This window comes from Coregonus clupeaformis, chromosome 30, assembly GCF_020615455.1.
Source record: "Coregonus clupeaformis isolate EN_2021a chromosome 30, ASM2061545v1, whole genome shotgun sequence".
Lineage (NCBI taxonomy): Eukaryota > Metazoa > Chordata > Actinopteri > Salmoniformes > Salmonidae > Coregonus > Coregonus clupeaformis.
This window is the reverse complement of record NC_059221.1, coordinates 22,551,724-22,565,347: the sequence shown is the minus strand read 5'-3', so window position 1 is coordinate 22,565,347 and position 13,624 is coordinate 22,551,724. Positions and strand designations below refer to the sequence as shown.

General features: G+C 42.0%; 2 protein-coding genes and 1 long non-coding RNA gene across 7 annotated transcripts in view; all 3 read right to left on the bottom strand.

The window, feature by feature from the left end:
- Nucleotides 1–1,337, bottom strand: part of LOC121545624 (synaptotagmin-2-like) — a 91,675-nt gene extending 90,338 nt beyond the window's left edge. The window contains exons 1-2 of one of the 2 annotated variants that reach the window (XM_041856306.2): nt 1,230–1,337; nt 1,063–1,118 (exon numbers count right to left, since the gene is read on the bottom strand). The gene's annotated coding sequence lies outside the window, so the exon portion shown is untranslated. Of the gene's footprint in view, nt 1–1,062 lie in introns of both variants that reach the window. The other variant, XM_045209484.1, reaches the window with a different exon arrangement.
- A 1,424-nt stretch (nt 1,338–2,761) lies between these two features.
- On the bottom strand, nt 2,762–6,003 carry LOC121545627 (ADP-ribose glycohydrolase OARD1). 4 transcript variants are annotated; one of them, XM_041856321.2, is made up of 6 exons: nt 5,315–6,003; nt 5,012–5,074; nt 4,028–4,193; nt 3,801–3,859; nt 3,605–3,717; nt 2,762–3,488 (listed from the first exon to the last, which is right to left on the bottom strand). In XM_041856321.2, the coding sequence occupies exons 2-6, from the start codon at nt 5,057–5,059 to the stop codon at nt 3,335–3,337; spliced, it is 540 nt and encodes a 179-aa protein (XP_041712255.1). In that variant the 5' UTR covers nt 5,060–5,074; nt 5,315–6,003; the 3' UTR covers nt 2,762–3,334. The 4 variants fall into 4 exon arrangements, with proteins under 4 accessions (XP_041712255.1, XP_041712257.1, XP_041712256.1 ...); XM_041856323.2 differs by having other exon boundaries at nt 4,028–4,186; nt 5,012–5,337; XM_041856322.2 differs by lacking the exons at nt 5,012–5,074; nt 5,315–6,003 and adding an exon at nt 4,520–4,732.
- Nucleotides 6,004–8,735: 2,732 nt separating this feature from the next.
- LOC121546470 lies at nt 8,736–12,391 on the bottom strand. Its single transcript, XR_006657626.1, has 3 exons — nt 11,872–12,391; nt 11,563–11,690; nt 8,736–9,838 (listed from the first exon to the last, which is right to left on the bottom strand). It is a non-coding gene; the product is annotated as an uncharacterized LOC121546470 (long non-coding RNA).
- Between the last annotated feature and the right edge of the window lie 1,233 nt (nt 12,392–13,624).

Below are 13,624 nucleotides of genomic sequence, written 5' to 3'. Positions count from 1 at the left end.
CCAAAATAATGCAGAACCTGGTTTCCAGATTAAGTAAATAGCCTACAACTGTGGAGAGCAGAGCTGCTCCTTAAAAATAAACAGCAAATCATGAAAAGATCATCTTCACTCATTTTACAATACTATCTATAAAGATTATTAGACACATCTCAAATCTTTTAGATAGGCTAACAGATGAAAGAAACAGCGCCCACTGCTGGCCGGATTAAATTAGCATCAAATAAATCACTTTCCTCTGCGGTTCCTACTGTGTGACCACTGAGGGGTGAGAGAGAAACCCTCCTCTTTCCATGGAAGGAGATTCCTCCAGCCCAGCATACCCTCTCTGTCAGATAGTTCACTGGGGCTCAGTCTGTGCCTGCAGTCCCAGTGAACTATCAAGTTCTCTACACACCATTCCTAATTAAGACAGATCAATCTCTACACACCATTAATAATGCATGTGTTATCTAAGCAACCCAAATGCATGCATCACATCACCGAGTATTCACATACGGCTGCACACAAAACGAGAGTGCACACATCATCCCATTTTGGGAATATCATTATGCAGTACATTTGTTTCACTGTGAAGTGATGCACCTGTCCTGTCCCCACCTGACCTCACATTTGAACCATCAACATCAAACTTCAAATATGTTTTTATGATTTCCATTTGAAGATTTTATTTATGCCTCGTCCCAGGAAACTTCAAGTTTGCTCTGAATTCACAAAAAACTGCATGGTTATATTAAGTCCCCCTTGCCCCATGTCAGCAAGATGCTGGGGTCTGGGGAAGCTCCACTATCTATGGACTGAAATGGGATACTGCTGCACTTGACAACTGTGTGCACAGAGAATAACTTGGCTGGGAGCATCACAGAGTCCCACTCTAGCCTTCTCTCTCCTTCCTTGTAAAGTCTGAATTATGTAAACATTTATAAATTAATTAGCTCCAATATGTAACACTTCATATCATAACCCCCTTGTGAGAAACATACCCACAATTATATTAGAAAAATATATAACTTTAAAAACATCCCACCAGCCCAGCCCATACAGTAGATGTGAAAAGCAGTTTACCTTGTGTGCTGGGTTTCTTCCTCCTCAGGGCAAACGTCTCTAGCAGCTTCAGGGCACTTTGAGATAGATAGTAAAAAAGAGAATGAATATTCCTTCAAGAATTACTTTCTCTTATTTCCAGTGTTAGAATGAATAAGTGTGGACTAGTGCTTAGTTCTATAACACACCTTTCCTCAGTCCTGTGGACTCTTGCCTCATCCACACACACCCTAAGAATGCATTACTACAGTAAATTAATAAAAATCAACTATGGGAGGGATAAAAACTACACACACAGCAGTTTTTTCTTCACTCATTCTGCTGCTTTTTTTTTACTGCTGTATCGGCCTGTACCGCCACCTCATTGGCTAAGCTGCTCTTCAATAACATAAGCGCTGTGCTTTAATTGGGAGGGGGCAGTTTCATGGTGCATCAGGACCCCTCCCGCCTAGCTCTTTTTTTCTCTGACGTGCCTGTGGAGAAGAGTGCTGAGCTCTACAGATTCAAACACAGAGCGTAAAAAATAAGGGAAGGGAGGAAGGAGGGAGGGCATGAGAGAAAAAGAGTGAGTGAGTGTTAGGAGGGAGCTAAGGAAAGTAGCAAATCAGTGAGCTGCTATAGGACAAACACAGGCACGCCGAGCTAGGATTCAGCGTATTGCCAGTTAGGCTTTTTGAGACACAAGTCGAAGACGACCACTGCATTTCTGCAGTCTGTGATGGACCTCTGCAGTACAGTGATGTGTCAGAGGAGGCTCAGGCCAGATAAAAGGGCAATTTCCCAGGGCTCGCTGCAGAGTGCAGTCTAATTGCTGTGTAAATGGGGATGGGAGGAGGGGGTCGAATGCAGTGATGCCGACAGTCTTCCAGCCAGGAATAGAGGGATCAAGGCAGTGTACCCAGTGGCGAACACATTTTCCTCATGAATTATTGAAGGTGCCCCAGAGGAGGCATGGGGAGTGGGTGGGGGCAAAGCCAGGCAGCAGACTACTATTCTCTGTCTTTTCACTAGAAGACCTGTGAGAGACTGTACACTGTCTAGCTAACTATTGTACGCTCGTGTTACCACAACCAAATTTTGATTTATAATAATTATAAATGGCAAAATATGCTATTCCTTTCAAGTACTGTAACTACAGGCAATCCGGCGAAAGGATGGCTGGTTTTGTGTGCATTCGACTCAAGTTTCATGATGTAGAGAAGGGCTTGATGTAGAGGAGGGCTTGATGTACAGGAGGGCATGCACATAAAATGGTTCAGTGGGTTTGACTTTGTGGTGTCAGATTCCCTATCCCCTTTCCCCACCCTCCCTTACATCTGGTGCATCATCTTTCAGCTGCTTTTACAGTACAATACACTCAAGATCAACATTACATCATACAATACCGTGGCCATATCTGCAGCAGCTGCACCACGCTGAGTCTTTTGTGATGGTCATAGCATTAGAATCACATTAAAGGTAGCTTTCAGAGTCCACAGCATCAAGCTTATGACTCATGAGCAAAGCCTGATGCACAGCCCTAGTCAGTAGATGAAGAGATGGGTATTAGGAGTGACTAAATGTATTTTTCCAGATCATCTGTCCTCCTGTATGGTATGATGGGTGATATAGCTACATTTAGTGACAAGGTGAATATTATCGACAGATGACATATCACCATTTACACTGGACAGTCAACCTAAACCTTAAAATTTATAAGAACCACAGGTCTAGCGAAAGGTGTAGAACACATTTGATTTTATTACTGCAAAACAGCTATTTAGTTTTCATAAGTCATGCTCATGTGAGGTACTTGTGCATTACAGTGTATTTACAGCATATGACAAAAACCTGCACAGATCACACCACAGAAGCGATGTGAAGAAAACTCATTGGTGCCCCCTTCTGGTGGAGAACAGCTCTACTGTAAAGGGTCATAATTAACATGAAAAATATGCACCTGTAATTTCAGAAAACCATCAAACACATGGGTAAAATAAAGATTAGGAGGTAAAGGATATGATTCTTAAGGTAAAGTGTTATATTTTGTGATTTAATTTGTTACCTTTTGAAAGTAAAACTTTCAGCAAACATTGCACAGGTGCATATCGGTGTGCTGCGTAAACCTGGCATTGAGACACTTGAAATGTACACACTGTGTCACAACACGATATGGTCTGAGTTTTATTTCACACAAAACCCATTGTCATAAGAGTTGAAAAACACGCTTGGAGCCTATGATAAAAGGTGATAGAGAATATAACCATAACAAATGTTCCTGATATATATTATTTACTTTGGTTTACAGAAAACATCAATGGATACTTGGTGTCACCCGTGGACTTGGTTTCCTTGTGGGTTTTACAGGGAGCGTATACACAGTGATTCTTATATCTGTGGGCTGGAATACCTGCTCAAGCATCTCCTCCACTTTATCCCAACTCAGTCCATCAAGGCCACAGCCGATGCTGTAGAATAGAAGGATAGGAAAAATGGAAGTTGAGTCAGCTTACCAACAAAATGCAAAATAATTAAATGTCAAGATAATGGTGATTTTTTTTGTGTAGAATGTACTTATACAAACCGAGGCATTGATATTCCAGTTACTCCATTTTGTAAGCAATGAGACTTCATGTCCTCGAGGCTCTTCCGTAGGCTGTCATAGGTGGGTTTGTGGCTGTATTTTTCTTTTGTAATCTGTAAGAGAGAGAGACCATAAAAGATCACAAAATAAGGCTTTATATGTTTAGTTGGTTGGTATATAGTGGCAAGCATCTTACCAGGTAGTACACAAAACGCTTGTATCTTTTCAGTACAGCGCATTGCCCTGGCACCTTCTCTGAAGTAAAAAAACAGTAGACAGTGATCTTGATCAATGACATGGGCTTATAATGTATACCATGCCTTTCTATCTGTAGTGCGTACTTTGAAGTGAAAATGGCACATCACAACATACTTCCATAGCATGCAGCGTGCATAATAACAAACATGAATACACAGGACTCACTCTGTTTCTTCAGCTCGTCTACGCCACAAAATGTTTTCTTGAATTTGACAGCGATGCCTGCCCCCATGCGACAGTCTTCGCTGATACAGTGGGCCAGGGCCTCATCTTCAGGACAGGAGAACAGGTCCCGCTTCACATGACGCAGGCTCCAGCCACCTTCTGCATTCTGGCCAAGAGAGGGCAGCATTACACCACAGAACCAGCCACCACTTTCCAAAACCTTGGATAAAGTATCTAGCTAGCTATGCCAAAGTTTTCCAACCTCTGTCCTTTACCTTAGCTCCAGGTAAGTAGCTAGCTTGCTACGTAGGACTGTAACTACATGGGCATTTATTAAATGCCATTTAACGGTATGGAAGCATTACCTACTAGCTAAGTATGGTGTTTTCTAGCCAGATTCCGACCCTACACTTGCTTACAGCTGCACTGGGGTTAAACAGCCTTCATGTTTAGATGAAGACACCGCGGAGCCAGCACGATAGGAAAACGTACCTCAATCCAGGGATGAGAAATCTGTTGTACTCCGAATTGTCCCAATTGCTACACTGAGAAGATTGAACGACTTCTAGTTTTTCTAGAAACCTGCCCTTTTTGTCCTCATGGTAGATAGCAGAAGCCACAGCAGCCATTTTGGAATGGCAGTGTCAGCCTATCAGTTCCTTTGTTGTTCGACACGACATGCCATTCCATAATGGCTGCTGTGGCTACTGCTACCTAGCACGAGGACATAAAGGGCTGCTTTCCAGAAAAACTATAAGTCGTTCAAACTTCTTGGTGTAACAGTTGGGATAATGGGCCAATTCAGAGTACAATGCATTTCTCACGAGCCATATCTCGCACTGGCTCTGTGGTGTCAATCTAAACAGGGAGTCTGTCAGACCCAGTGCAGCTGTAAGAAAGCCTAGGGTCAGAATCTATTATGGCTAGGTGTTTTCATGATGGCCACTTACCTTATATTTACATTTACATTACAGTTATACATACCTTATATTTGTCAATAGAGCTCACTGGTTCTTCAGATACAGTTGACATTATATGACTGGTGAGCTGTAATCAACCAGGTAGAGGGAGGGAGGGATAGGCAATTGTTTTAACTGCGAGCTAAATGAAAGTGTATTTGATTATTTGAACCTGCATTATTAGCTAGCACTAACATTACAGTCATCTAATAGAGCAAGCACATTTGTCTGACTATTGCATAAAGCTAACTTTGATTCATTTTTCTTAATTTAGCAATTTACTGAGCTAGCGTCGAAGTCGTTCAGTTTCTCAAAATGTGGCCATTACCAGCTAGCAATCGACTTCCTCTTCGTGTCAGATGGAAATTCCTCCCAGCCTATCCAAGGCAAAGCTGCTTAAACCTATCCAATCATTTCATATCTAAGGTAAGAGGAACTAGAGGTCCATTACGCTCGTGCTCCAGTACCTCCACCATCAGGGACGGAAAAAAGATGGCGGAAGCGGATGATGAGGTGGATTCTGAATATAATGGCGGTAGAATCCAGGAGAATTTGAATATTGTCCAAAAGAAAGGAAACGGAATAAAGTAGAGTACAGTGATGAGAATGTACGGTTTGTAAATGAGGAGCAGTTGATCGAATTACCAATCTTGAGGAATCCATTTGAGATATCCAAACTGGTGGAGAGAGTGCTGGGTAGAGTGAAGGCTGTGAGGATCATGAGAGGGGGGCTGGTTTAGATTTTTTTGTGCATCTGAGGATCAGAAGAAACGTGTGCTATGTCTCACCCAATTTGATAAATTTGAAGTTTCTCTTAGGAACAGGGCACCCCTCAAGGGGATTATATCTGGAGTCTCATGGGAAGTAGATGTTGAAGAGATGAAAAATATTCCTGGAGTGATTGATAAATGTCGGATGAATCTTGTGGTGAATGAAGAAAAAGTGAGGAGTCTATCTGTTCTTTTGTTTTTTGATATGGAGTCTCTCCCTACTCAAGTGCAGTTAGGGTATATTAACTACAGAGTCAGACCATTTATCTGTGGGAAATTATTCTCTTATATTTTAGATGTGCTGTTAGCTTAGAAAGAATACATTAATGATTAAACATAATACGTTTGTGCTGTACTGATATAGAATGTTTAATATAACAAGCTGTGATTAATGTGAGGAACGTTAGGGGGTAGGATGAGATAAGACTTGTGTCTCACATACACACACACTGCCTCTTTGTTAAACCGCTCAAGGACATGTGTTCTGCTACAAAGATGTCTGAGGTTGCTGACTCGGGACAAGTTGTGAGGATAACAACTAGTGCCTGGCAACAGTGAAGCGCCAAGGGACTGGGACCAGCCTGTGCGCCAACGATAGGCTGAGTAAGTCTAAACCACGCTCAGTCTCTACTCTGATAGGCCAGCAGGGAGCAGGAACTATCTCTGTCAGAGTATTTAAAGAAGAACTTATGACAATGGCTCAGTTCTCTGTCTGCCCTGCGTGGTATTTCAGTGGACCCGTATATACGAACATCATATTTACCATTGAAGTGTTTTGCATTAATTAAAATACTAGTCTATTTTAGAAGACGTGTATTGACCTCTTTTTGTTCCAATACCAGATTTGAATTGACGCAACTTAACATATCCCAAGACCAATGCAGTGTGATCATTGTAAAGCTTGTTTCAAGTGTTTGCAGAAGGGAGAAGCTGAGATGTCTAAGTTGTGGAAAAGATAATATTATGTGTTATAAAAGTAATGAAAATGTGACATGTTGCAATTGTGGTGGGAACCATGAAGCCACGTCTTTTGAATGCCCCATAAGGGTGAAAGAGAATGAGGTGGCCAAAGTCAGGGCTATCCAGAGCATATCATATGCACCAGCTGTTAAAAGGGTTGGGGGTTTGAATGGTGCTCCTGAACAGTTCATGGTGGTGGATAGGCCTTCACTGCAGGCTGCAGGGGTTGCCTTTCACCAGCAGGATCCTGACATTTTAAAGGTTAAGAAGGTGGCCTTTATAGCTATGGTGATAAATGGCACTGCCAAGGTGGAGAGAAGGTCCAGGAAGTTAGAAATCATTGTGGGAGCGGTTCCTGGGGCTGAAAGATTCCTCGGCGAAGTAGTTACATGGAATATTGTCACAAGCCATACAACCCTCTCAGGCCCTAGAACCTGAGAAGGTAGATATGGAGAATTGAAAGAAGGAAGAAGTGGGAGTTTTGTTTTGTCAATGTACTATTTTATTTGGCTGGATTAAGTTAGTTTCCCTATCACGTATGGATTTACTTTTTACCTTGTTTTGGTTTCAACCCGTCCAGTTGGTGGCGGCAATACAACGTTTTGGGTTGTAGTCTGCCATAAAACCCACAGAAGAAGAAGAACCTCCACCATCAATGCTGAAAGCGAATACTGTCAAAGCAAGTCGGACATTTGAGTTTCCTAGTTCCGACTAGTACGTGAACGCGGCATAAGATTTTCATATTGTCCGGTTATTTTATGATATAGTCACGAGCTACCCTCGTACTGCGTTCAAAACAACTGGGTACTCGGAAATCTCTGACTTCCGAACGTTCAAAACAACTGGGAACTCAGAAAAAAACGAGCTTCGACTGGGAAAAGTCCTAACAACAAAAAAATCGGCATTCAAAACAACTGGGAACTCAGAAAAAAATTAGCTCCGACTGGGAAAAATAAATCTAGAGCTCCGACTTTCCGACCTGAAGATCACTGACGTCATGAATTGACCTCGTATTTTTCTGAGTTTCCAGTTGTTTTGAACGAGACATTAAATTGATAGTGCATTTAGTCTGGGGCCAGGGCTATATAATAGGCTTACATTCCATACAATAGGTCAACATGGGTGTTTATTTAAGCAATAAGGCCCGAGGGGTGTGGTATATGGCCAATATACCATGGTTAAGGGCTGTTCTTATGCATGACGCAACGCAGCCCTTAGCCGTGGTTTATTGGCCATATACCGCAAACCCCCGAAGGTTGCCTTATTGCTATTGTAAACTGGTTACCAATGTAATTAGAGCAGTAAAATAAAAATGGTCATACCCATGGTTTAAGGTCTGATATACCACAGCTGTCAGCCAATCAGCGTTCAGAGCTCGAACCACCCAGTTTATAACTAGCCCTTGATCAAGACTCAGTTCCATTACATTAGGCCTACACGTAAGAGTCGTTGGATGAAGTGTCTTCTGTATGGGAAAGTTTTGTTAATAGCCGCAACGCTCGATCTGAACATTAACACGCATCGCTTGTGGTACGGTTTTGGAAGCATAAGAACCCTATCTTTCATATTAGTGAGAAATGATCATAAAAAAATGTTAAATTGATATACACCATTAATTATAGGGTTAGGGTTCCCACACAGCCATATTTCCATGTCACAGCGCTTGTTTATGGAAAACAGAAGACTACCTGTGCTAATGAGCTATCTGCATCTCCGAATACCTGTGTGGGGAGCCCACAAACATGTTGTCACTGAAATATTGTTGGCTGTAACTGTTAAAACAGTTTACAGTAAGTGCATGTGTATTTTGCATTTGTATCATTCTTTTGATGTGATATGAAAGTAGAGGGATTTATGTTTCTACAAACGTACCGCAATTGAGAATCGATTCACTTTTAGATGGCGTATTTGGCTGTTTTGGCTTCCAGAGCCAATTCACCCTTTAAACAGAAAATGTAAGGTCCTTGGACTAAGGAGTAACGTTAAGCTTCTTTTAGTCCAATATTGGGCTAGGTGTTTATTATGCATCTTCATACACATTTACTGTTCAAATATATATGGATTTCAAGTTTCAATAAATATGGATTTCAATAAGACTGGCGTACTATATTGTCAGCTCTATTGAAACTCTCAGAACCTCATCAAGTATAAGCCCCCAAATCAGATGGATGCATTTTTTTACCAGCAAAACACAGCAAAATGAACTCTACGATCTGCCCCTACATGATGTCTTTCAATCATATAATTAGATGGAGAAAACTGGTCCCTTTCACTGTTGCCTGCACATACAAAATGCAATCAATAGTAGTGGAACACACACAACCATCAGGGCAAACAGAAACACATTGATATGTACACATTAGGGATTTCAAAAGAGAAAACAAAGGTTATAAAACACGTGACAAGTTATGGTGTGTGGGCTGTTTACAGGGAGAGAGGGAGTTATTAGAGCAGTGATTGCCCCCTCTGGACAAGCGTCCACGGTCTACGTGGGCATGGTGGTAGTGTCTGCCGGCACAGGATAGCTGAAGCTGCTGGTAGATGGATTCAGCTTTTGATTGAAAGTAGTCCAGAAACTTATTGCAGAGGTCTAGCTTCAGAGCTCACTCCAGAGCTCTTACGTCGCCGTTCATTGATCCATTCCCCAGGGTTGACGTCCATCTGCAGCATCATCATCACCCACTTGTCTCTCCTGGCCCCGTCAATGAACTCATCCAGAGACAGAGAAATATTTAGCATTACCCATTTACTAGTGAAACTAAAACACATACACCGAAGGAAAAACATTACTCACCCATTGTCCAATTTTCAAAATACTCTGGAATGTGTTACATTAATGACTAAGTCGCTTTGGATAAAAGAGTACTAAATGGCAAATACTGTACATGTCTGTGTGTGTTACACACAGCCATAATGGTATGGAAATCACAGTGAGAACCTGCTAAATTATTAAAACCACAGATCAAGCTGTCAGAGAACAGTAAGGGGGTAAAGAAAACATCCTCACCATCTCCGTTTTCATCCACCAGTTCGAATATTCTGTCGACCACTTGATCTGGGGTCAGGAGGTTACACTCCGAATCCAGTACTCCATGACAGGCTTTCTTCAGTCGGTAGATGGACTGAGAAAAGATAATAACATTTTGGAATTATATCCCATATGTACAGTGGGGGAAAAAAGTATTTAGTCAGCCACCAATTGTGCAAGTTCTCCCACTTAAAAAGATGAGAGAGGCCTGTAATTTTCATCATAGGTACACGTCAACTATGACAGACAAATTGAGAAAAAAATATCCAGAAAATCACATTGTAGGATTTTTAATGAATTTATTTGCAAATTATGGTGGAAAATAAGTATTTGGTCACCTACAAACAAGCAAGATTTCTGGCTCTCACAGACCTGTAACTTCTTCTTTAAGAGGCTCCTCTGTCCTCCACTCGTTACCGGTATTAATGGCACCTGTTTGAGCTTGTTATCAGTATAAAAGACACCTGTCCACAACCTCAAACAGTCACACTCCAAACTCCACTATGGCCAAGACCAAAGAGCTGTCAAAGGGCACCAGAAACAAAATTGTAGACCTGCACCAGGCTGGGAAGACTGAATCTGCAATAGGTAAGCAGCTTGGTTTGAAGAAATCAACTGTGGGAGCAATTATTAGGAAATGGAAGACATACAAGACCACTGATAATCTCCCTCGATCTGGGGCTCCACGCAAGATCTCACCCCGTGGGGTCAAAATGATCACAAGAACGGTGAGCAAATATCCCAGAACCACACGGGGGACGTAGTGAATGACCTGCAGAGAGCTGGGACCAAAGTAACAAAGCCTACAATCAGTAACACACTACGCCGCTAGGGACTCAAATCCTGCAGTGCAAGACATTTCCCCCTGCTTAAGCCAGTACATGTCCAGGCCCGTCTGAAGTTTGCTAGAGTGCATTTGGATGATCCAGAAGATCATTGGGAGAATGTCATATGGTCAGATGAAACCAAAATATAACTTTTTGGTAAAAACTCAACTCATCGTGTTTGGAGGACAAAGAATGCTGAGTTGCATCCAAAGAACACCATACCTACTGTGAAGCATGGGGGTGGAAACATCATGCTTTGGGGCTGTTTTTCTGCAAAGGGACCAGGACGACTGATCCGTGTAAAGGAAAGAATGAATGGGGCCATGTATCGTGAGATTTTGAGTGAAAATCTCCTTCCATCAGCAAGGGCATTGAAGATGAAACGTGGCTGGGTCTTTCAGCATGACAATGATCCCAAACACACTGCCCGGGCAACGAAGGAGTGGCTTCGTAAGAAGCATTTCAAGGTCCTGGAGTGGCCTAGCTAGTCTCCAGATGTCAACCCCATAGAAAATCTTTGGAGGGAGTTGAAAGTCCGTGTTGCCCAGCGACAGCCCCAAAACATCACTACTCTAGAGGAGATCTGCATGGAGGAATGGGCCAAAATACCAGCAACAGTGTGTGAAAACCTTGTGAAGACTTACAGAAAACGTTTGACCTGTGTCATTGCCAACAAAGGGTATATAACAAAGTATTGAGAAACTTTTGTCATTGACCAAATACTTATTTTCCACCATAATTTGCAAATAAATTCATAAAAAATCCTACAATGTGATTTTCTGGATTTTTTTTCCCTCATTTTGTCTGTCATAGTTGACGTGTACCTATGATGAAAATTACAGGCCTCTCTCATCTTTTTAAGTGGGAGAACATGCACAATTGGTGGCTGACTAAATACTTTTTTTCCCCACTGTATACATGTGTATAGAAATACTGTATTTTATTTAATCATACACTAATCTTTCAACGACTGGAAAATGTTTGTTGTTACCTCTACAATCTCCAGCAGCTCTGTCTTGTCAATGCAGCCACTTCCATCTTTGTCATACATTTTAAAAGTCCATTTCAGTTTATGTTCCAACTTGCCCCTCAAGACCAGGTTCAGGGCTGCAACATACTCTAGAAAATCAATTGTGTTGTCCGGCAAAGGGGAAAAAAATCATAAAAGATTGAAATGATACTCATCAATAAATACTGAAATGAAGAGAAAAGGTGTTCAACAGTTATCACTTGAAAGACATGTGGTCACTGTGGCCCTCAAAGGCCCCCATCAGATTACTGTAATCTGTATGCTACTCACTCCGTTCTTGTCAAAGGCGCGGAACATATTCTCAATATAATCCGCCGCCTCGTTGTTAGTAACACCGAAGAAGCTCTTGAACTCGTGCATATAGAGTGTTCCACTTGGGCACTCCACCACAAACTTCTTATACCACTCCTGCAGCTCTGCAACATCAATTTCCTGGTCTGAGTCACTCTCCTCACTCAGTCGCTGACCCATCACGGAAATAGTTATCAAATACTTTGAAGAGCCTCTTTAGTTGAAGGTGTTGTCTCATTTTGTATTGGACTCCTTAGTTGAAGAGGTTGTCACTCATGATTGAAAGTTGTCTGTCAGTCAGTGGTGTAGCTCTGCTCTTTGGACGCTCCTTCTCTTCCAACTATGTCCCCATTACCATCACAACTGCACCTTTTGAATCAGTCCACTGTGTCTGTACTATTACTGAAGGAAAATGCAATATTTCCATACAGAAACAGTGAGTTAGTATTATCCCTGGTCTCCCAATGCTGCACTGAGGGTAGAGACTGGGCAAGGACTATTGTGGATCACATGACACAAGGGATTAGGAATACATACCTACTGTCTGGATCAATTAGTTCATAGTGAGATCATGAGAAGATTTGCCTTTGTCTATCTCCTAAATATTGCTCAAGGGTCAGTATGGGAAATCCTATCAGTCCAAGGCAAGTGAGCTGCTAGAACTACTGCAGACAGGTGCTGAACACAATAATAGGTATAAAGATGCTTCAAACTGCTAACTGAACTGGTAATGTAGACTACTATAAACCTAAAGGGAAGAGCGGTTCATTTGACATTTTTCTTGAATCAGTGTGACATGAGGAAATTGATCAACTGAAAGAAAAAGTACAGGACCAGTTTCCCAGAACTAGATTAAGTTTAGTCCTGGACTAAAAGGCACTTTCAATGGAAACTATCAATTGAGATTTTTTTTTCCTCCATGACCAGGTTTAATTGGGGTCCAGGAAACTGGCACATAATGTCAGCTCTGATTGAGAGTGATTGGGTTAAATGCAGAAGACACATTTCTGTTGAGCAACTGATTACATATCCCCTTTCCCTTCGCTCTAATAGTCAGGGTAGCCAAAATAATAGGCAACTGGGAATTTTTACACATGACCCTAAGCATGATGGGATGATAATTACTTAATTAACTCAGGAACCACACCTGTGTGGAAGCACCTGCTTTCATTATACTTTGTATCCCTCATTTACTCAAGTGTGTCCTGTATTTAGGCAGTTACCTGTACAGGCAGGACCCAGTAAATCGCCCTGGTGAAATATGAAGTCCATGGGCACTTTTAAGCGGAATACTTTTGTCAAGTAGGTCAGGGTTTCCCAAAGTTGGTCCTGGGGCCCCTCCCCTAGGTGCACGTTTTGGTTTTTGGCCTAGCACTACACGGCTGATTAAAATAATCAAAGCTTGATGAGGAGTTTGTTATTTGAATCAGCTGTGTAGTGCTAAAGCAAAAACCAAAATGTGCACCCAGTGGTGGCCCCAGGGCAGACTTTGGGAAACCCTGAAGTAGGTAACCACCGTTGGTCATCGCCTTTCAAAGTGTGTTGCATTATGGGGACAGAAATGTTTCGACTTGCGCCTACATGCCAACTGCATGAACTTTACTGTTACAGCCTTTGGTTCTTCCAAGGTTCCGAGGTTGGACGTTAGCGCGTTGGGCGCACCGATTGGTGTCACCTCGTTAGGCAATATTTTTTACACCTGTGCTGGCTTGTCATCTCGTTAGTTAGGCGT